Source organism: Pyxicephalus adspersus, chromosome 7 (assembly GCF_032062135.1).
Source record: "Pyxicephalus adspersus chromosome 7, UCB_Pads_2.0, whole genome shotgun sequence".
Classification (NCBI taxonomy): Eukaryota; Metazoa; Chordata; class Amphibia; order Anura; family Pyxicephalidae; genus Pyxicephalus; species Pyxicephalus adspersus.
The window spans coordinates 36,097,428-36,122,037 of record NC_092864.1 but is presented as its reverse complement, the minus strand read 5'-3'; the positions used below and the strand labels follow the sequence as shown (position 1 = coordinate 36,122,037).

Here is a 24,610-nt window from a genome sequence, read left to right as displayed (position 1 = left end):
AAAATCCTTGTTAAATCTCTGGCCCCCTTCTAAGTATAATCCATTAGCAATGACTCGGTGACAACTTTTTAGATAAAATTGAACTATAGCTCCCAAACATATTTATATATCCAAATCCGATTATGATTTATATGTATGTATGTGTATATATATATATATATATATATATATATATATATATATATAATCTGCAAAACAATGCTGCACTGTCTCTGTCTAGCTGCACTAGAGTAGAATAAAAAAAATACATTGTTGCAGCCAGACATTGTTGCAGCCAGACATAGCCATTAGCAACCACTGTTGGTTTATGAACCTGTAGCTTTTTAGCACTTGGCCAGACCAATCATTACCATTTCATGCAATCATTTACATGTTGTAATTTATTTTCTATAAAAGAAAGGAAAAGAAAACATGACTATTGGTATAATGTAAAGGGCTTTAACAAATTATTGGTCATGTAGTTAGGGTCTTTATCCATTTTAACTGGGTTAGGTTAGACCTATCACACAAGTACAAAAGAAGCTGAAAGATTCGTAAACAAATAATATAAAAATAATAGCTGCATTTTGGGCAAACAGCTAAATCACAGTTGAAATACATGTAAATTAATTCCTAAACTGCCGGAGATTTACAAAGAGTCGTGTGATCCAGATTCTTTTGCCAGGCAATTTAGCCAAGCTGCTGGCTTCTTCTCTATACAGTATAAGCAGTACAGTTTGGTTATTGACATCTCCAGCTAATAAAAAGGGAAGAAGCATCACTGTACTGTTTAGGAGTGATTGTGCAGTGACCAGCAACACAGCACATTCATTAGCACATTCATTGCACTGTAGTGCATTGGCAAAGTTTGTTTGCAGAGACAATACAATAAAAGGAAACCCAGCGCACTAATGAATGTGCTGTGTTGCTGGTCACTGCGCATTCATTCCTTACCATGCACGAGAATTAAATGTAGTACTGGAAACAAGTCCTACTATTAAGAAAGTACCTCGCTGGATTAAATAGGAGTCTTATCTTTGGCCACATTTATACTTCACAACAATTTATCTTCCCATCTACACTGACACTAAGCAGCCTTTGAAAGTCTTTTATGAAAGAATGAGAAAAACTAAGAGTTTATTATGGTGGATTGCAGTGTTCTTATGTCTGATTTCGGTATCTTAAGGTCATAGTCACACATTTGCACTTCAGCTCATTTTGCACAATAAAAAACTCCACTAAAAATGCATAGCAAGGTCGATAGCATTGTTTTCAGTATTACAGGTCACAGCTATGTGTATTGGTTTTATTTCAAAATGTCAAACGTGTGCCGTGGTAATGGCACACACAATACCATAAATCCACCTTCCATAGCAAGGTAAATACACACATACAGGAATGGAATGAAGCAGAATATGGCACTAGGAAAGGTAGTAGCTTGGCCCAATAATGTAGCTTGCAATAGGTCTGGTAATCGGATGTATTATCTAAAGCAGTGTTTCTCAACTATGGTTCCATTGGAACCCTAAGGTTCTTCCAGAGGTAACTAGGGGTTCCTTGAACAATTTGTACCTCTCAGTTCAGTTCCTCAGACACCAATGATCTTTTTGGCTATCTGTGAGGGTGACATTCCTCCAAACGGCCATCAATATTGGAGATATTCTTCCACTGACCATTATGGTAATTCACTTTAATTTATAGCAGGGGTTCTCGAAGACCTGGAAGTTTTTTCAAGGGTTCCCCCATGTTAAATAGTTGTTAAAGGCTGAACTATAGTAACAATAGACCCGAGTTCCCTTCAGACCCTACATCACTTGACAAGCACCAATACCACTGGTTTATTATAGGGGTATAAAAGTTGAAGCTGATCCCCCTGAACATCTACTGGTCCCTAGCTCCTTCTTTGTCTTGTGTGTGATTCAAAACTTTACATATGGAATTCTTTCAACATGTGTAACTGAATAAATGTGAAGGGCTACTAATTTTATTTCCCCTTAAAAATGCTTATAAACCTAAACTCTTGTTTAAAGGGTTTTCCATTTACCAGCACTGCTGTACACTTAACCGCACTTGCTCATGGCATGCAAATTAGCAGTACTCTTCTGTATTTTTGCTGCCAATGATTTAACTGGGAAATCTCTAATTACATGTGGTGCATTTTGACAGAGGGAACCCAACTGCAATCACTAGTTTAGGTGTGTTTAATTTAGAGTACAATATAATATAATACAATACAATATATAAATATACACAGTATATATGTTGTAATAGACACACTCTTGTACCATACCTCAAAATGTCCCTGATTTGAAGAGGCTGCCCTTCTTTCAGAATCAAGTCCATTTGTCATAAACATTTCTGGGGAAATGTGGGAACATGTCACAAGTGCCCTCATGACCCTCCAAACAATTTTGGTAATAATGCAATGTTCTACACATGCTTACACAATATTATTTTAGTCTCCAAGAATAGGCAGTTGTCTACATAGTGAATTGTGGCTTCACCAAGCATTATTATTAGTTACAGTAATTAATAGATCTTTAGAAAGAGCTGACTGGTGATGTGTTCATAATGAGCAAATGGCTAATGAGGACATGTTACACATGATTTGTATTTTTCTTAAAAGTTTGGCTCATCAATTCTCAAATGATAAATAAAGCGTTGGCGTTTATTCGGGACTTTTTTTTTACTGCAGTTAAACAAATTGCCAAAATAAAAAGATAATCTTTCACATGCCCAACTTGCCCTTTATAAACTTTGAAACAGATGCTTAATTATGCAGGTAGATTTGACCGAACGTGCTGACCTTGTGTAAGTCAATGTTATAAAAAAACAGCATGCCAATATTTCCACTATATGATTGCCATTTTGTGAGCTGTTCATTTTTTGTTTTCTGTTATTTTCTCATATGTGTTTATCCAATCCAGGTCTTCAAATTATAGCTTCTAGCTGACCCTCATTTTGTCCAGACCAAAAGGGTAAAAATTTGAATCGGCCATAGTTAAAGTGTACAGGTTCCTTACAGAATGTTCATTAACCCATGGTCACTAGTTTAAGGCTTTTTTTTATAAGAATTCATTTAATTGGCCTATTTATTAAAGCTGTGCTGAATATAAACATGCAGTAATTTGCTAAAACCTTTGCATCTTCAATTGCGAAGAATGGTTCGAAAAATTTGCCTTTCTTCTATGCTTTGGTGTATTACTCCTGTGTAAGGCCCAGTAATGGAGCCAATTTTCACTTTCAACCCAACTTTTACCCAGTCACGAGAACTTAAGTGAATCTAAAGTCAATAAAACAGTAAAGCAACAGCAAGCATTTTATTTTGGGATTTTTGATTGGACAAGTGGGTAAATATCAATCAGGACATGTATTCAAACAATTGAGCATCTTCAGTTGGAAGCTCCCATCTGTCCTGTGGTTCTGCTATCTGAGCCCCTCATTTGAAAGGCTAGAAAATCATATGTGTTTGTGTGTATCCCATGTTTTAAGAATTCTGATATTATTATATCAGATAGGTTATTATTCAAAGCAGATTAAACTGGTCATTCAAGTGCAAAATTGGATGTATTTGCTTGTGCATACTAGGTGCAAGTTTTAGGGTTAGCCCTGCTAAAAGCAGAACAAAGTTTGGGTTTGGGGAGGACACATTTAAACAAAACTTACCAATGAGAGTCTGTGCTTTACACACAATCAGAAATCTCCATTCATGTTGTATCATGTGACCAGCATCGGATGCATAAAAAAATTCAACAATGACAACATTATGGTAAGTTTTGATATTAATACAATATTACCGGTAATATAATTAATATAATTACAATCTGTGAGAGCTTGTACATACTAAAGAGTGCATTATTGTGTTGCTGCTCTGGATTTCCATTCGTTGTTTATGGATTCCCCAATGCATCCTGTATATGCATTGCTAGCAGTACACCAGCCCACGGTCATATTTTGCTGCAAGGTTACCTTTCAGGAATGCGGAATGCACAGATTTTTACATGTTGTTTGAATTTGACCAATAATACACAACTAATTATGACAACCTTAAAATATTTGTTTAGAAACACACACGCAGTTACCAGCAATAAATACAATAAAGCAATAATTCTCATAACTACAGATAATTAGCAGCTCTTAGAACTTAATCATAGAGGGTGAGAGGTACTATAGATCTCAGAGAAAGGTCAGAAAACAAAGATGAATTTCAAATATGAGTATATTGTGACTTAGCCACATCCAAAATATACCAAATCAGCATTTTTTTCTTTTATAAAATGTCAGCCTATCTGTTAAAGGCTAGCATTCCAGATTATAGTGTGACTTGGGCTGGTCTGTATCTCTCAGATCTCATCAGATGAGCTTAATGATCATTATAAAAAATAAAATAATGCATTGTTGTGGGCAGCATGCTGTTTTATACATAGCACTCTTATTGGAAAATTACAATCAAATCAAACTTTATGATTGTAATGTTGTATAGAAAGGTTAGGGTTTATTGACCTATACAGAGATCTATAGAGGTTGATGTGTTGTGGAAACTGAAGACCTACTAGGTTGGCATGTTGGAGATGATTTCACGCAACGGTATATATTTAAAAGACAATCCATATGATGGTGTTGAAAATACCGATCCTGCATATTTATGTGGCCAAGCCATGTTCCCATATTGTTTTAGAACAAATATTTGCTTTCACAATTAGGGCTCCCATTCACCGCTAAAGACTGCCTTTGCCCTAACTTTAGAAACCATGCTACCTTAGGAGCAGACAGATCACTTTGAATGATACAAGCCCCATAGATAAACAGGTCTTTACCTGTACTTAATCAGCTGCAGGACCTGTGCAAGCCACAAGTCAGTAATTAACTTGACAAACTGGCAACTCTGCACTAAGGTGTTTATTTGTATTACAAACACATGGATCCACAGGGTATAAAATACCTTGGGGGGTGTTTTAGATTAAAGATGTAAAGTCTCTTTATAATGTCAGCGAATGTCAGGCTGGACAGGGGAAATTACTACTATGCATGAAAGGAAGGAACATGGAGCTTTGTTTGATGCACAGAGGAGGTTTCCTAAATTTGATGAAATCAAGCATAAAATGATAAAGTCACACTTGATACAAGTAATAGCATGGGTTCAGAAGCCAGGTACACAAAACAATATAATAGCTGAAAGAAATAAAAAGAAAAGAAAATACAAACAAATACACGAATACAAACTAATAGATTTTATTAAACTCAAAAACACAATGCATTAATAAATCATATATAAATACAATTTATTAATGTTAAATACAAAAATAATTACATTGGAAATTAGACTAAACTCCATAAAATGCACAAATATGAGTGTAATTATGGAACCCTGTAACACCTCTACCTCAAGCATCATAAAAACTGAAAAAGTGAGGGTCAACATTTTAAACCAATGAAGTCTTTGTTACTTTGCACAATGCTGTCAGTCAACATTTTTTAGATAATGGGAGAATAGAAGGATCATTGTGCTCATGCACCTTTATTGTCAAATCATAGATTGTACTGAGTCCAGGACCAAGATGTACTGCTCCACCACAGTGTGGTATACTAAGAGGTCTTTGAGCTGATTATGTTGTTTGTGAAAAAATTTCAACCAGCGGTAACATGACTAAAAGGGTTTGGTAATGATGCCTCCTCTGTAGGGTGGGCATATGATTAGAAAGAAAGCCAGCCTTATAAGCATTCTCCCTTTGCTGCATTCCACATTTCACATTCACTGGTCAACGTGGGCAGAAATTAGGAACAGGCATTGATATATCACCCAGACTCTTTATAAATATACAGGCAAGCCGTGCTATGGCACAGCATCTTCTTTGGGCCAATTAGCTATGGAAATTGATAACGCTTGTCAGATCTGATTCCATTCTTAATGTGGTTGAAACCTACAAAAAAGCAAGGGAACCAGGTATTAGGGGAGCATTCAATTCATTGTTTAAGTAAATGTGACTAGTATGTGGATTATGAAGAACAGAAGAATGCACCCTTAACTTTTTGCTATTTAGGTTTACATATATTTTTGTTGTAAGTTCCTATGTCAGGCTTTTTCTGTACCTTTCCTGCGTATCCTTTCTTGTACTTGCTTCGTCTGGAGGTGGGCTTTCTATTCTTTTCTGGGACAGGAAACCATTTGCTTGTAGTCATATAGCACACATTTTTTGAGAATAGGACCTAAATGCCCATGGTTGTTGCCAGTCCACAATCCATTTATGAGGAGAATGAGTAACCTGCACTGACAAAGAGTAGTGACATCTACGAAGGAGGCCATGATCATTGGGAAGACAGTATGTTCCTGCACTCCAGTAAGTGTCAAGAATTGCTAGAAAAAATGGAAAGTACTTTTCGTACATTTTCTAATATCTGGTTGGAACTCGTGGGCAACAAGAACGACTTATTCTTCACAAATATAGATGTGCATAGCTTTATGTCTATCCTGCGTGGATACAACTATTAAGGAAAGGAAGAAGAATTTTATGGTGTGGGCGGATGAATCATCCTTAGTATAAAAACAGGAGCTTCAATTTAAAACTGTTAACATTTTGAGTATCCTTATAAATTTCACCCACTGTATTAATCCAACTAAATCTGGAGGTGAGAAAAATACATGAACATTCTTACGACTCTACTAGCTGTGACAGCATAGAGAAAAACTGTAACCTTTAGAATAAATCACGCAAGTGCTTACACCTACATCACAAACAGTTGCATTTATTTTTAAGCCGCAAAAGACATTTACAGTGACATATAGACTAGGACAGAATGCCATAAAGAGGGTTTTCAAAAGGAATTTACTATTATATTACTATTGCTTTACATTTTTCCAATACAATGCACAGTACTTTGTAGAGAATCTTTAAAGTGGACAGAGAGATGATATACCTGTAAGCTGCTATTGCTGGGATCATTCAAAAGAATGTTATTTGCCTTGATGTTATACTGATCTTTTGGCTTTACTAGTGTCAGCCACACACCTAAAACAAGCATGAATATACCTGTGCGGCTAATTCTATGGCAACTAGCTGAAAACCTGAGCTGCATCTTCATTCTAGGTCAATGAGTTAGAAGGATATTAAAAGCAAATACCAACCTGGTAAACTATATATTTAGGAACCAGGTCAGATACAGCAGCCTACACACAGGAGCTGATTTAGTAAAGCTTTCCAAAACTGGGGCAGATAGACTGCCATGGGAGAACCTGGGTGACTCAACAAACCTGAAATGAATTTGGTTCAGGACACGTTTGCCTATTATTAGCAAATGATTTTTAAAAAATCCATTTCAAATTTACTGGATTTTACTTCAGGCTTATCTCTGTGAAAGGTCAACTTCAAACTGTAAGTTTTCCCCATCTTTGAGCAGTCTTTATTTTCTATAGAAATTGGTTTGTGGGCAACTCTCCCAACTAAGTTCAGGTCTTTCAAGTGAAGTGTACAGATAACACCATATCATACATTATATTTCAACTTTCGACCACGCAGTGTCAGTACAGGAAAGGCTGTTTTGAATTTCAAACTGATTTGCTTCCATTCACAAAGCTAAATACATGGCTTAATGAGCCTGGGGTAAATAAACTTAAGAGGCCTTCAAAAAGCTTTGCCCTTAACCTTACTGAAATACCTTTAGGATGAAGTGACATGCCAATATGGAGTCACATCTTCTGGCCCAACGTCAGAATGTGCACAAATCCTGTTAGGGACTTCACAATATTGTGAAATATCATTCTAGAAAACATGAGCCTGTCGTAGCCAACAAGCTCTAAGTAAAGCTACGTACACACGGCAGATTTTTATCGCCCAATAATCGGCATCGGCCAAATATCGGGCCAAAATCTGCCGTGTGTACAGTCTGTGTCATCCATCGTCCGAACGACCGACCTGCCGGATCCATGGACGATGGACAACGACCGATCCTAATGAAAGGGAAGGGGGAGAGCGCGCAGCAGGGTGCCGCTCCGTCGCTCTCCCCCCTCCCCTCTCCATAGAGCATGAACGGTGCTGTATGTACAGCACCGTTCATGCATCGTGCAGTCCCTTGTCGTTGGAAAGGATCGTGAAATATCCTTTCCAACGACAAAAAATGCAAGTGTGTACGCAGCTTAAGATGGCCAAGGATCTGCCCACTTTTGGTCGTATAGTGCCACCCCTGGCTGCCACCAGCTAATTGAAATGCTGGACACATTTCTAATCAGTGTACAGTGTTTTACACCGCATACAGTTCTCAACTAAGAAAGAGATATTTCATGAAATAAAAATATATGTACAGCTTTACTCCAATAATGTTATATAGTGACTTATATTCACTATTATTTTTACATTTGCCTTTGCCCTGCCCTGGCTGCTCATAATAATAACCATAGATAGAGAAGCCAGTCACTTGGCTTCCCTAGGTCTAGATATGACTACACAACTACTTATCTAGGTAGTCGAATTAGATTGGACCTGTTTTATCCAGAGGCCTGGTCACCAACAGTGGAAGGAAATGAGAAATGTGGAGCAATAGGTGCAGTAGTAGTTTAAGGGATTATAAGGATGTGACAAATTATATCTCAGGTCTATGTATTTCTTTTCTTTTCTTTGTTCTCTTCCTGATCAAGTTCTTGTTTACCTTCCTTTGTTCCTTTCTCTTTGCCATTGTCTTTATCATTTGCCTATTCGATCTTGTTCCTTCTCCTTTATATTACAAAAATGCTAATCCTTCTTCGCTCATCAGGAAACAAAAATGGAATAATTTTATTGTAAGAATTACAAAATTTATATCACACTTATATCCACTTTGGCTACTTAGTGGCAGTAACAGCAATCTCTTTGGTTGTACATTGCATCACCAGCCAGATTCTAAGGTAAAGCGTGCATTATTGTGCTATTTTATTATCCTGTATTTTTAGAAACCTGGCCAGTGATACATTGCAGAACACCATACATTTTTTTTTTAATGTGGAGATCACCACTAAGTAGCAAAAACCAGACTGAGATGTGGTCCTTAAAGGGTATCACTTGGTAAAACAATTTGATTTTAGCATTGAATAGAGGTGGAAATGACTCAGTGCCCCTGATTCATCAAACAGAATTGGATTATCGGTCGCGCATTCGTATTCGCGATCCGAAATCGTACGCGATGGGCCAGTGTCTCCATTGGGGAGATTTCCTAAATTGGAAATCTTCCATTGGGAGCATCAGTTTCAGGGACAACTGTCTAAAAAGAGGGGATAACACTCCTTTTTGGTAGATTGCCTCTAGCTTCCATTTGAATCCCTGCCAGGTACAGAAAATGAGGAGAGATTTCCCCAATAGTACACAGACAGCAACAAATAAACTAGCAGAGATTTTAAGTTTTTTATACTCATATACTCATCTCCAAAGAATGGCTACGCATACATTTTAATCTTTAACTTCTTCCATCTCTCTGACTTTATTTCTCTTTGTCTTCACAGTACATGAATATTCATTGTTCTATGTAAATTCTGCATTGCCTGTGAAGAAAAATCCTTTATCTGCTGATAAACATTTAAATTTGTTTCCCCTGCAGAGCTGCAGACCTGCGATCCTGTGACGCAGTTTGTTTGTGGAAATGGGCGATGTGTCAGCCACAAATGGCGATGTGACTCAGGCGAGTATTGTACTTGGCATGTGTCTTCATTTACTTTAGATGTGGGTAATACAATATAGCAATTTTACATTGCATCTCCAGAACACTGCAGAGCATGTGAAGTTATCACATGCTTGATGATCGTCATCCAGCCTTGTTGTACATATTATACACTGTGTGCACTGTGTCAGAATTTGCGCTTTAATGTTATTGATGGTGCTGAAAATGCCAGCGTGTCTGTTCTGTTTCAGCTGAAACTCTTTCCAACACAGGTGGATTCAGTGGTGCTGCAAATTACCACAGATTAAAATGTGTGCAATTATCTTCAAGTGGAACTTCAACTCCATTAGGGTAGGGGCTAGAACCCATGTGCAGTTTTCCTTGCCGTCCAGTTTTCATTGCTTAGGTTTCTCCAATTTTTAGTAACTCAAATCTTTTTAATAAAGATTAAGTTTACATCAAAAGGTTAAAAAAAGCCAATTTCTTTCTCATTTTAGATAGAGTAATAGTGTATTTTTTCCTTTCCATCTGGGAGCTTATTCCTTTGTACTAGGGATGAGTGAGCGAAACTTTTAAATTCGATCTTGTGGCGCATCGTGCCCTTCTTGCTTACTGAACATGTAAGCGAGAACGGTCAGTGTAAATTCGTCTGTCAAGATCAAATTTTTTGGGACCTGAAAGAGCAATCAGGGGAGCGGAGCTGACTCTTGCAGCCCTGTAGTATGTGTTCTTGGATGGAGATTCTCTATCCAAGAATACAGAGTCCTGCGGCTGTGCTCATCATGAATGAAAGCAGCCGTGGGAAATTATCCTGTGATGATTCTCACGGCTGCATTCATTGATGAGCGCACCAACGGGACTCACACTGACAGTGTAAGTACTGCGGCTCATCAATGAAGCAGCCGTGAGAATCATCACAGGATAATTTCCCACGGCTGCTTTCATTCATGATGAGCACAGCCGCAGGACTAACAGGAGGGGTACCGTGGCTGCAATGCAGCCGTAAGAATCCTCCTGATCCCCGGGCACTAGAGGTTAAACGAGGGCATGATCTCATTTAACTTTTAGTGCCTGGGGATCGCACACAGGAGAATTTTCACGGCTGCATTTCAGCCGCGGTACTCCTCCAGCCTCCCCGAGCACTAGAGGTTAAATGAGGGCAAGCCAGAGATTGCGCACAGGAGGATTCTCACGGCTGATTTCCTCGATCTTCCGATGGGTCAGCGAAATTGGTTCGCGGAAATTTCGCAGACCCATCAGAAGTTTGAGGAAATTTTCGCTCGAATGTCAAAGGCATTCTCGTTCATCCCTATATTCTACCCTGTAGATACAACAGGAAGGGGCGGGCTACCTTAGTCAGTTTTCCCTATTGAAATATGTTTTCTCTATTCATCTACTAAAACTTTTTGATTTATCCTCCCTTTTGTTCCTGATGGATTTGATGATCTGAAGATTGGGAGCATAAATTTCCCTAATGGAGGCATAGATTAAAAAAAACACAGATTCACTCTAACTATTTACCACTTATATATCTCAAGTTTTGTCTTTATTTGCACTTGTCCCTGGCACACATTTGTCACATGTATTAGAATGTCACATGCAGCTTCAATTTTATTAAACTCAACTGCAGAAGAGCTCAAGATATCTTCCATAAAAAAGAAAAAGACCATGTGGCAAGCTGTGTGCCAAAATACCTATTATTTTTCACTTCAACCTCCATTGGGAGGTTTGTTCTCATTTTTTACCCCAAGCTATTACGTATAGATTGATGAATATGCAAGGATTTATTTTGTTCCGGTTAGAATAGCTAGGCTGGCTACATCTCACCATTACCTTCAGACAGAGCAATATTATGAAAAAATAATGGAATTCCAAAAAGTATTAAATCTCTTTATAGAATACCGTTCACACAAGGATGCAACAATTAAACCTGATACGTTCTAACAATTTTTTTCACTTTAATTAGCACACCACAGGTAATCTTGTCAGGGGATAATATTTAATAACTGCAATTACTAAGAGGAAAATCTGCAAGTAGTAAACAGAAAGCGCTTGTTTTATAGATGATGACTGTGGCCATGGCAGCGATGAAGTAGGATGTTCGGTTTCTTGTTCAGATAAACAGTTTCGATGTTCAAGTGATCGGTGTATCCCAGTGCACTGGGTCTGTGATGGAGACAATGACTGTGAAGACTTCAGTGATGAGAATCATGCCAACTGCTCCAAAACAGGTTTGTGTTATTACTGTGCAGTATTTGAACTACGTCAGTTGACTTTAAATCTCCAGGTCAGATAAACATGTGTGTGTTTTATTTCACGTGTATATCTGGGGGAAAAAAAGCAGTACATTTGTTTAACACATGCATATCTCCCCATGATTTATTCTTTCAAAATTTAAAAAAATGTATAAAAATAACAAAGAAATGAGCATTATGTTTCAAGAATTCCAGTAATCTCCTAATTTATTGGCATTGGTTAAAAACACTGCCTCTGATGCACTAAAAATTAGAGCAGTGTTGTCAACCTCGCCTCTGTTGCACCACAGAACTCCAAAACATCCTTGTCCTCCTTGTTCCCTACAAGCATACATCCATTTTTTCCCAGCAGAAAAATTGCTACAGCTTTGGCACCTAATACCCTGACCACACATTGGGGTGTATTAAAAAAGGTGGCAATGCATGTTAACTCCTTAAATAGACCTGCCATTAAAAAAGAAGGGTCATTTATTGCCCAGCCCCCTGCCACTGAAAGCATATTAGCTGTAATAGAAAACACAATGAAACTTAATAAAAATAATAAGAAATTACAATTAAAAAATACACACATAATTCCAGTTGCAAATGCTTTTGGAAGGGTTGCCTCATCTATGCCTTCTGAAATGGGCAAATCAAATGAAAACGCATTCCGGCCCAATTGCATGGACCAAAGTATTATTTTTTTGCAAAATCTTTTTTAAATTTTAATTAATACTTATTTGCTTGAACAGCAGTGGGCTGCATAGAAGGTCAGGGTTTTAGGTAAAGTTTTATTTATATTAACAAATATAACTAGCAAGAGATAAAGCAAAGCAAAATATCACTTTGCAAAGAATATTCACTCGTTCAAAAAAGTAAGTGAATTCTCTTTTTGTAAATTCTTATTAGCTTGGTGCATGCTGTACAGTTGTCCTGTGTTCAATCATCAATCACATGCAGGTAAAAATGTTCAATGTACATGACTGGGTGCTCTTTGCATAGTAAATGTAGCATAGCAGTAAACTGATTTAGCAAGAGTTACTTTAAAAATTCTTATATATATTTTATGTATACTTGCATTCACTTTGGGCAATTGAGATTTCCATGGGCATCTGCAGCCATTGGCAAAAGAACACTGCTGTAAGGCATTTTACGAAAGTCTATAATATAGAAAGCAAAATGCCCCTCGAACTCTGAAAAGCCAAAATTGAGGATTTTAGTGTTTATCGCAAGTAAAAAGTTTAATTTCACGGATTTAAATGTTATTACTTTGTAAGGTCTGATTTTGTGTGGGGTATTTTTTGAAGCCTCACACACATTAAATTTTAAAGGACACACTGTGCTGAGTGACAAAACTCCATAGCTCTGTACCAAATGCAAAACACAACATTAATATTGTGTTTATATGAGTGTAAAATACTATTGAAAGCAACTGCCTTTTTATGCCTTTTCATAAATCTTTCTCCTTTATACCATGCAACGGCTGAAGGTAAAAATTGCATTCTGTGCAGTATTTTTTATGATCTCATTTAACGTGCCAAGATTTTTCCTTGAATATTTAATATATAGCAATAGAAAAATATTTTTAGTTACCTTAGCAATTAAAGATACAACTTAGACTCCCCTCCACCACTTTTTTTTCTACATTTTTCTGATTTATGCTTCTCCACCCTCCTTTAATGACTCCAGCTTAGTCCTACTGTGAAGTCTTTGACTCTGAAATTCACCCACATGTTCGTTGTATACACTTTACCTCCCATCTACATGGCAATATTAGAATTTCCCTTTGAAACTTGATATTTGAAAATTACTATTGTGCCCTTTTACCTAATCCTTTTACAGCCCTCATGGAAAAGATCACTAGATGACAAGGATGCCTGGCTTGGTGGCAGTAATGGTTACAGTTATTAATATTACACAGTATTTATATAGCACCATCATATTACGTAGCTCTTTACAAAGTCCATGGTCATGTCACTAGCTGGCCCTCAAAGGGGCTCGCAATTTAATGTCCCTACCATAGTCATATGTCTTTATTACAGTCTAAGGTCAATTTTTTGGGGAACCAATTACCCTATCTGTATGTTTTTGGAATGTGGGAGGAAACCGAAGTACCTGGAGGAAACCCACGCAGACACGAAGAGAACCTGCAAACTCTATGCAGATAGTGTCCTGGCTAAGATTTGAACCTGGAGTCTAGTTCTGAAAAGGCCAGACCACTAACCTCTGGGCCATTCTGCTGCCCTTCAGTTTGATTGTTGTAGTGGAACAAGCTCATCAAACTTGGGGCCAAAGATGAACTGCAAAACTGATTGCACTTTCATCCATAGACTGAATTTTCATTGATATTTTTTTGACAGTTATTAATTTATAACGTATTGATCAGTTTATTTTATTGGATAAAGAAAAGCTAGTTTCTAAAATCAGGATGGAATTAAAAAAATGGTAAGAGATTGAAAAAGCTTTGTCAAATCCATGGCAGTATAAGCTGATGAAGTTGCTTTTTGCTGCAGCATTTTTGCACTAATAATATCCAACAAAATAAACTGGTCAATATGTTATATCTGAGAAGCAATACCAGAAAATATCAGTCAACAAGGCAGTCCATTGGTTTAACTAAAAATCCTAGTGTAGAACTTTCTTTAGGATTCAATTCCACACCTTCTTTCAGTACTACTGCACTTTTTAGCTCAACATTGCCTATTACCTTCTTCAGCTTGAATTCATTGGTCATAACCTTTTTCATTTCCTCTTCTACGTCTTCTTCTACGTCTTTTAGCCTAAGTTTACCCCATACCAAATTTTTTTTTTTAATTTACAGCAAACAGTCTTCTTCAGCTGTAATATATAGTCTACCACATGTCCACCACCTTTAGGCTGCTTCCTACCCATGCAACTACCCAAGAAAGGTCACAACTCCAGACAGTCTTGACCTTTCTCAGCTTCCTCGGTTTTATATAGGTATGTTTATGACAGCTAGGGCTATACTGGTAATTGTGCCTGTCCACCACCCTCCACTTACAGCCTGGAGCCATTGTCTTAGTTGAGAGTGACAAATCATGAGTAGACAATACAATCTGTAAAAGCATCAGGGCCAAATTTACATCTTAATGCAAAACACAGTAACCAAAAAACCACAGTGTGTTGGTGTGCCAACCTGTCAACACAATTCCCAACACAACACAATGGACTTGTATTTTAGTGCACCTTAACAGAAAGCTATGAAGGCATATCAGGATTTTTAGAGCTTCACTTGCTCTATGCTTATTCCAGGTCAGTCTATCTATTCTTTGCAATCATGTCTGGAATTCAGTTATGGCCACCACCCCTTGTATCTCTTAGCAAAGGTTTTCGTGAATTCACAGTATATCTTAATAGAAAAATCATCACAAAATGTTCTTAGGAGATAATACAATCTCTGTTTCCATAAAGCCAAAAGTTTAATAGTCGATTAAAAAAAACCCGTGCTTTGATGTAATTTGCTATACTTTGACAGAAAAAAAAACCCTTTACCTCCTTCTTTTTTAATAATTTAATTGGAGGAAAATTGAAGAACATTTGAAACATCTAAGCCATAATTTAAATGAAAATGAACAACAACTGTCACATCATAACATTGACCATCAGCCCTAAATTATGACGAAAAGCATTTTGAAAGCAGCAAATTTGTTACGCTCCGAAAATAACATTTGGCACATGCCGCGACGGAAAATATCATAACCTCAGCCCAAACGTTTCTGCCTCCTGATTTTTACAGAAGCGAGTGCACTGCTCAGTTATAAATGGCTCTGAAAGGGTTTGAATTGCCCAAATTGAGCATTGATTACATTTAAATGATGCTTCCAAGCATCAACATAGGGATTTCATAGCATGAACGCTGGCATTAATTTAATTGTAAGGTATATATCTCCCGTCCTAGCACGGCTTAAATGAATCATTATAAGCATCTAACTAGCGCATGTGGGAGCTAGATTGCAATTATATCACAATACAAGGCCGCGAAAATTACTTTTATCATCCTCAAATATAAGAACATATATTAATAACTATAAAACAATAAGCCGTAAAGCATAGTGTGGCAGAATTAATTTAAAGTCAAATTTATTTTAAAGCGAATACAGCAGCCTTGGGCAAGCTAGCCGAAACAATAAAACATTTGACAATTAGCATACTAATATATAATGCCATGTAATTTCCTTTTTTGATTCTGCCAGGGTTAACAAAAGAGGTCTAAAATCTAAAAGGATTAAAAACAACGACAGACTAACTAATCTGCCGATCTGATCATAATGGTCATTTATGCAATTGAGTTTATACAACAAAACAACAAGGTGTTTTGTTGCATTGCTTTTTTACTTCTTCTTTTGGTTTCAACTTTGAGGTTAGGTTGATGGTGCAGTAAGTGAACCATTTCAATGCTCAAAGCAAACCTGGTATTAGTAGAAGTATAAAAATGTGGCCTGTAGATTACTTAGGACAGGTTTAGGACAATGAAGACCAAGTAATGCAGTGGTGCATGTGGGTGCTAGAGATTGTTGATAGTGGTATTACAGTGAGGATACGAGGGGGCAGGGCACCCTGGTAGGTGTGATGCTGCAAGGGAACTGCACAAATCAGAAGTTTTGCCACATGCCTCTAATTCTCATGTGTGCAACACACATAAGATTTACCCAAAACTCTTGTTTCATTGGCAACAGAATTTTGGATTTTCCCATTGCTCTCCAGTGGCTTTGTAATTACCATAAAAAGTTAGCAGGTGGTCTAAAGCAGAACTAAACCTTGTGCTAGTCACCTGTCCCTGTTCCCTAACAGGGTGCCGCCATCTTTTTTCACTTCCTCTTTGCTATCTTCGGCCATCTTAATTGCTCGGGCCAAGATGGCAAAACTCCCTCGCAAGTGATCATTATTTCCAGAAAAGCCCAGGGGTTGCTGGGAGTGCTGGGTATCCTGGCAACTACAGCTGACACTGCACCTGTGTAGCTCAGCCTTTTCACCAGAAACTATGAGCAATTAGGCAGGTAAGAGTGAATATTGCACAAAGTACATTGCCTATCCCTTTCTGCAAAAAATGACCTTGGCCAGCTCCAGGACCCTTAACACCAGCTTTCCATAGAACCCATCTGTCTGGCTAAACTACCACACAGTTCCCTGGAGCCCTAAATAGACAGGGGGCCTTAGCACTGTATACTCCACCAAAGACCTTCCCAGCCAAGATATGGGACACCCTGTCACAACACCCATACCTTACCCTCAATACACAAAATAAAAAAAATAAAAAATAACTGTTTAGCAATTATCATGAAAAGCTATAACATATTACATATGCATATTATGTATTTGCAAACTTTTAAAATACAGCTTTAATTGTCCTTGTATGTATGTTTGTAGCCCCAATGAAATGGGCCCAGAACCCTAGCAATATGTTGCCTGTTTAATTTATTACATTTGACAAATAAAATCTTTTGATCTGATGCTATCTCTTTCGTAAAACCTGACAGGTTCTAAGACTTTTATTCTCTATAATAAAAAGTGTTGGCATACAATTTAATTAATAAAATGGAATATTGGTCCTTTGAAAAAAGTGGATGCATATGCAGAATGTATACAAAGGACTGCAACACTTTATTCTGTACTTTGCCAGAACACTTGATTACTTATGCATCCTGCTGTGATAATGAGTTGCAGAGCATGACCCAAAAGCCAACCTTCACCCTGTGTCTTGCAGCAGATGTTTCTTAAAAAAACTTATAGACATCATCTTATTTTTTACTTTATCTCCTCTGGTGTGTATGTTTTTTTTCCTGCAAAAAAAGAAACAAAGTAGAAAAAAAAGAGTTGCTTCTTATTTTAATGAATACATGTGACATTCAGCATGACCCATGGTCGTTTCCTCTATCGCCTGGTTCCCCTTTTTAATTTCATCATTATCTTAAGAATAAAAGAGCATTGTCCCTTGTAAATGTCCCTTTTAACAGTCTCTCAACTTTTTGGAATTTGCATAAACCGAATTAATTGTCAATTAACGAGCTTTGCTCACTGCCTCTTCCAGCCGTTTGCTTCTAGTAAAGACATTTTAGGGCACAAATATTAGCTGATACTCCGCACTTAGAAGTTCATAATAATGTAAATAGTGTTTTTCTTCTCTGTAAAAAATGTTGGTTTTGGGGGGTGCTTTGTTGGCTTTCATCAGAACAGGGGACTTTGATGTGGTGTGAAAGTCTGCTTTATAGTTTAAATCATGATAAACAACCTCTTCATTTCAACAGCAACATCATAAGAAGCCTTCAAAGGTTTCAGGATGCGATTAAAATCAGTCTTGTTCCATCGCTCAGTATTAAGCGTGATGTTTGATGTGAAATAAAAAGTTCTTGTGACTAGTAAATGGAATGGGAAGCTTTTCTATTCTATTCACTATTTCTTTGAAACATCCTAAATGTTTGATTGAGGTATTGTTGTGAATATTCAAATATCCAATCTCCAGATCATGCAATTCTCACCAAATGATAATGTTTAAAGCCCAACTCTAGGTTAAGAATCCGGGAGACACCCCACATACAGTGTTTTTTTTTTCTAAAAAAACAATATGAATACCTTTTTCTATGGGTTTTTGGTCCATTGGCATCACAGGTCCTTATCTTTTGGCCCTGAGCATACCAGAAAAGCTACTCAGGGCTGATGCATTCTTATAAGAATGCCTTATGAGAAAATATCTTATGAGTCAAAGGCAGTTTAACGATAACGAGGAGGATGACTTGATGTGGAAGAAGATGGTGATGCCATGTGATGGAACAGGCAAGTATCTCAGGTTTAGTTCAGCTTTAATACCTTGATAGCACAGGATGTAGGGTAGGGCAACGTTGACAGGCTAGATTATTGTAATCTAAGATGAACAATCATGATAAAATGTGTATAGCAGTCCCTCAACTTTATTCATCATTTTTTCCTGGTGGATCAATGAACAACTGCTCAGGGATAGCCTTTGTACTTCCGAAGTAATGAGTAGAGCATTCTGAAGGGTGCCACTTTTTAACAGATATTCGGCAAGCCTTTATAACTTAAAGATGTTGTTTGACTTATGCCACAAAACACATTGATGGTCTGATCAATATTGGTCATACAACTTTTATCCACATTATCATGTGTTACAGCCAGCTGTATCAGAATGAGTTGGAAAAACAGCAGTTTGTAGTGCACTACATGTGTGTGTTGCCAGTTGCTTTTGGGTGGCATTATTGAAAACACAATGCACTGCACCACCAACAAGGTTTTGTGGTTATATACAGTGAAAACATATCGCTGGATGTTGAACAGGAATGAAGTGAACAATCTAATGCTTTATCACTATGAATTTCATTAGAATAACCGCTACTACTGCTGAACACAGTACATGCATATACCAAGCATACTTTTTTGTGTAAACCTCCAAATTAGAGGTATAAAAGCTGATTTTTGTTTGGTTGCTATAAGCTCCGAGCAAGTGTATTTAAGGATAAATATTTTGGTGATCACATCTGTGCTACAGTGTTAATCTAATTGTAATGTTTTCTTTCTTTTTAGCAATGCCAGCTTTGGGATCTTGTGAAGGCAAACAGTTCCAATGCCATCCAGATGGCAATTGTATTCCAGAACTGTGGCTTTGCGATGGGGAAAAAGATTGTGAGGATGGCAGCGATGAGAAAGGCTGCAATGGAACTCTGCGGAAATGTGATGCCAAGACTAAATTTGCATGTAAAAATACAGGTGAGAGCATGCCTGAGAAAGGAAGTGTTTATCTTGAGGCCGAATAGAGCCAGTGTCTAAGCCAGAAGGTAATAGCAGACAGTTCAACATTTATAAATTGGCATTTATTTTTTGTACTATTTGTGGCTTGCATGACAACCATGGGTCACTTATGGATAACGTCATCAGCAGAACCTAGAATGACAAGATTATAGCAGCTGCTAAGATGGGTTTACAGCCCTAGTGCCCAAATGTGCACTTGGGAAGGCTTGTGGCCCTTTGGCACTTGTTATGTAATTCTATGTTTTCCTGCAGATACTAGTTTGTGCTTTTGCACTTTTTTCTCTCATCATTTATAATGAATTGTACTGAGAAACACATCAAATATGCCACAAGTAATATAGGGAAAGTAATTTATGGTCTCCACTTATGCATTGAGGGAGACGACCCAGCTAAATGTAAAAGTTGCAAGAAAACAATTTTTTTCTGGTCACCAAGTCACTCTGGATGAACTTATTGTCATTCCTACTCTTTTTTGTTTGCAATTGTGAAAAACAAAAGAATATTGACTATGTAGGACTTTCCCGTCTATCTCCACACCTCCCCTGTTTGTTCTACTCTATATTATTTTCTAAAACAACAAGGATACAGCAATGTAGGGAGAGTACATGTAAAGCATATATAATAGCCGTGATCCATAGCAGTCTTATATATGGTGTCTCTAAATTATGACTGTCTCCTATAGCATATATACAGCCTTCAACAATTTACTGTATATATGCAGTCTTTTGTTATCTTTTGTTGCATGTCTTCTGTGTCTGACAGCTTTCTGTAGCATTGTATTTGCTGAATATTATGTGTAATCGTTTGGTAAAGTCTAGGGCTGCACCAGAGGCCCCTAATATCAAAAATGTTGACCACCATTAGTCCATAGTCTGAGTGAGGGCTAGAGAGCTTCCTTTTTAAAATATAGGTGTACAGTAAAGGTGAATGTAGGTGAAAATTCCTATGTTACTAGAATAGAGTAAATTGTAGAGTGGGATAGTGGTAATCACACCACACTGGGGTTCCCAATTTGAATCTCAGTCAGCACACTGTCCACACGGAGATTGTATGTTCTTCTAATGTTTGTATGTCTTTCTTCTCACAACCCAAAAACATACTGGCAAAACTTTTGGCTCCCCCAAAGTGGCCTAAGACTTGGTTCTTAACAAATGACTATGGTAGGAATGTTAGATAAGGAGCTCATCTGAGAGACAGTTTGTGACATCACTATGGATTATATTTATCCTCATTTTGGCCCATGGCCCCTCCACTTTCAAAGTAGCAAATGATATCTGATGACCTGTGAAGTGGCAAACAGACTGTCTGCCATATATATGGGGAATAAAAAATTGGTGTTAAATATAAAAGTCATCAGTAGCAAAGAAAGTAGCAATATATTCAACTTGGCTAAACTTGGCGTGGACATATAACTTCCAAACTGATCAGCAAAGGGTTGGGAAAAGTGTGAAGAGAGAAATTAATTAAACCCCTTTGACCAAAATTTTTACCTATAAACTAATGAGTAAAGGTGGACTTGATACAGATTTAAAAGTAAAGTGCAGAAAGATTAGTTCATCATACTTTTTATTTCATTGTCCAATTACAGCCAGGAGAAGGGACAAGACCTGTAATTTCTACCCAACCACAGCAGAAAAAAATCAGGTCTCCTGCCCTACCAAGCAGGTATAAATGTCAGACATGAATGGACAGAAATACAAATCCTAAGGCATTTATTATTATTATCATTATAGTTAGCTGCTGCTTGAATTTAGGCTTTGAATACATATTTCTATTTGTTTCCATAGCTTTGGGAAATTACTGTGGGCATTACTGTGGGTATTACTGTGGGCCTGTCTATAGGCCCACAGTAATACAGGCCTATAGACAGCTACACAATCCATATGTTCTCCTTAGTTATGGCTGAAATACTTCTGCCGCTGAGATATTCCTATGTGGCCACGCTGACATCAATGGAAACAACTTTGTGTGAAATGTCACGTTGCTTGGGAGCCGCTCTGTTTCATTGTTTCGCCACACGCATTAAACAATCTGCATTGCTGTGCCATGGTTCATGTTGGACTACCATCTGGAACGAACAACACCTGGGCACCCCCGGGCACGTGCATACAGAGTGCTACATTTGCAGATCTCAGAAGAAAAATACCAAGTAAACAAGCATAAATTTTACCTGACAATTGCTTGGCTGTAACTGGAACAGCTGGTAATGCTCCCATAAAGTTGAAATATAATTGAGATGTATTTCCTCTTTAGTGATACTTAAAATAGAGTAAATAACTCAGGCTTTTCACAAATGGCCAGAGTATGTTTTAATTCAGTTACTGTTCCTGTCTCAGAAGGTGGCACAATGCGATGGCTTTTCACAACACAAATGTGTCCTGCCGAGTTCTTAAAGAGAAATTCAAGCTAAATAGCTCATGTACAATGCAGACACAAAGCACCGTTCTATATGCCTTATGGTAGCTATAATGGAATACATACTCTTGTACATTGACAATCCAACTGCTTGGAATGGCTGCAGACAGAGCAATAGCATGTTTCTGCAGATGCTGTGTCACTGCCCTGCCCACTGGCTGGTATTTTCATTTCCATTGAAATGTACTGCATAGGGGGTGATCATGTTAGTTCTCTCTATTGTGCAATTCAACTAGTGATGGGCAAACTTGCTCAAATGTGGTTTGCTAACGGCTAAATACATTAACTGAGCCCATTTGCCGCAAACCTATTTTGGCAAGCCTTGGACTAATGGAGCCCATTGGTAAGACAATCAGTGTAGAGTGTCACAATTGGTTGGTGGGGCATACTATCTACTATTCATATTAAAAGTCCAGCTCATGGCCAATTACTAAATACACAGCAGGCAACTTTCCAATTGACTGGTGGCTTTTCATGCTGGTATTCTGACAATCATCATTAATGAAGAGTTTGGCAAGGTAAAAGACTTATAGGGAGCTAGATACCACCTTTTATGTTTGCCACAAATATTCACATTAGCTCATGAAGTTGGTGAACAGTGAACACCAAAAGTGCAGCAAACTCCAGCATAATTCCTAAATCCAACCTATGTACCTCTACTCCCCCAATCATTGCCAGGAATCACTCCTCTGCTCTATCACTTCCACTTTCAGATACCGTGAGGCAGCAAGTTTGGACAATTACGATCGTTGTTTTAAAATATAAGTTCAAGACCTTTAATGGAGTAAGTATATACACCAAAAAGGGTATTTTATATATTTGCCCTAAGCTGCCCTTTAAAGGCAAACTTTATCCAACCATAACACTTTTTATAACAAACCATTTTTTACCTGTGAGGGCTGCAATGAACCCTGTAATGGATGGAATATGGAATTTTATGATTGCTGACCTGTTTTTAAATGCAACTTGCCTGGTTGCTGTGCTAACCCTCTAGCGCAGGGGTCGGCAAACTTTTTGCTCTTTAGGCATCGTAATTGAGGGTTACTGTACAGGAACTCCATGATATCGATGATATTGCAGGAACTCGCGATAACGTGACAATTCAATTAGGCGGGATCCAACAATAAATAACTAGGGGGGCATTAGGCCAGACTGGAATACTAGCTAGGCCGTATCCGGCCTAAAGGCCGGAGTTTGCCTGCCTCTGCTCTAGCGTTTTGCTTTGAGTCTCTTGTAGATCATGTGACTTTTGGGCAAAATGCATTTTTAAAAAGAGGAATGCAGAGTCAGTTTCCATATTTCTATCATGGCTGCTTTAAATTGAATTAATCCCTATTCGGAGGGAACTGCTAATCTGGTGCTGTGCATGTGGCCGCTGAAGTTTATTCTGCATAGATATATCCCTTCCTGGTACCTCCTTTACCCCTTAACAGAATGCTAATATGAATGTTAAATAACTAATTTGTATTTAAAACTAGCTGATTACAAATATAGCTCTAACAATATAGCACAGCACTGTACAAAGATGTCTGGTGCACTTACATGAGTCTCAGTCATATGTATGGCTAGTTTGATTGAAATGTCTCCATGCGTTTTCGAGTGATGGTGGAACATACACACACACATACATACACACATACATACATACAATTTTATATGTACAGATTTATATAGCTCTGACATATACCATAGTGCTGTACAATGAAACACTGAGCTAGACCCATCACTCTCTATACAGAGGAGCTGACACTGTAATGTCCCCGCACAGTCACACACTATTAATATACATTTATATACCTCTGACATATACCACAGCGCTGTACAAAGATCAGCGGTGTCATACGTCTATCAAGTTTGGTTTAAATGTCTCTATGCGTTTCCGAGTGATGGTGGAACATAGCAAGTTTGGATGAAATGTCTCCATGCCTTTCCCAGTGATCACCAAATATAGCTTTGACATATAGCATAGGGCTATACAAAGATCAGCGGTGCACTCACATGAGTCTGAGTCATATGTCTAGCAAGTTTGGTTGATATGTGTCCATGCGTTTTCAAATGATGGTGGAACATACATACATACATCCAATTTTATATATATAGATACATGGGTTATATAGATCCAGTTACATTATCACTGGGTCCATTCACTGCAAAGCAGATCATGACTAATGGAACTGGTTAATAGGGTTTTGTGCACAGCTTCCTGAAAACCAGAAGCTGTAGCAATGCCCACATATAATGGCAAATCCTTAAACTTAAAAAATTACAATTATTGGCAGGGGCTGGCCAGGAGCAGCAAGGTTAAGGAGAAAGGTACTAAATGATGCTGGGTATCCTCCAGCCAAGAAATGGGAGAGAATCTATCTCTCTTGCTGCAGCTTGAAATTTAATTGCAAGCTCACAATGCGCAGTGAAATCCAAATAAGCATTTTCAGCACATGAGAGGACCCAGTATGCCCATTCATAAAAGGAAAGTCCAGAGGTAAAGCTGACTTAATGACGCAGGCTCTTTTCAGCCATGTTCTGTTTCTATGTGCTCCAGCAATGGCTGCATTGAAGGTCCCCAAGGTGGGTTTCCA

General features: G+C 37.9%; 1 protein-coding gene across 1 annotated transcript in view; it reads left to right on the top strand.

Moving 5' to 3' along the window:
* LRP1B (LDL receptor related protein 1B) overlaps positions 1-24,610 on the top strand; it is a 500,403-nt gene that overhangs the window by 110,253 nt on the left and 365,540 nt on the right. Inside the window, 3 exon segments of the mRNA XM_072419083.1 lie at positions 9,541-9,621; positions 11,664-11,831; positions 19,392-19,574. Coding sequence (XP_072275184.1) covers positions 9,541-9,621; positions 11,664-11,831; positions 19,392-19,574 — 432 coding nt within the window.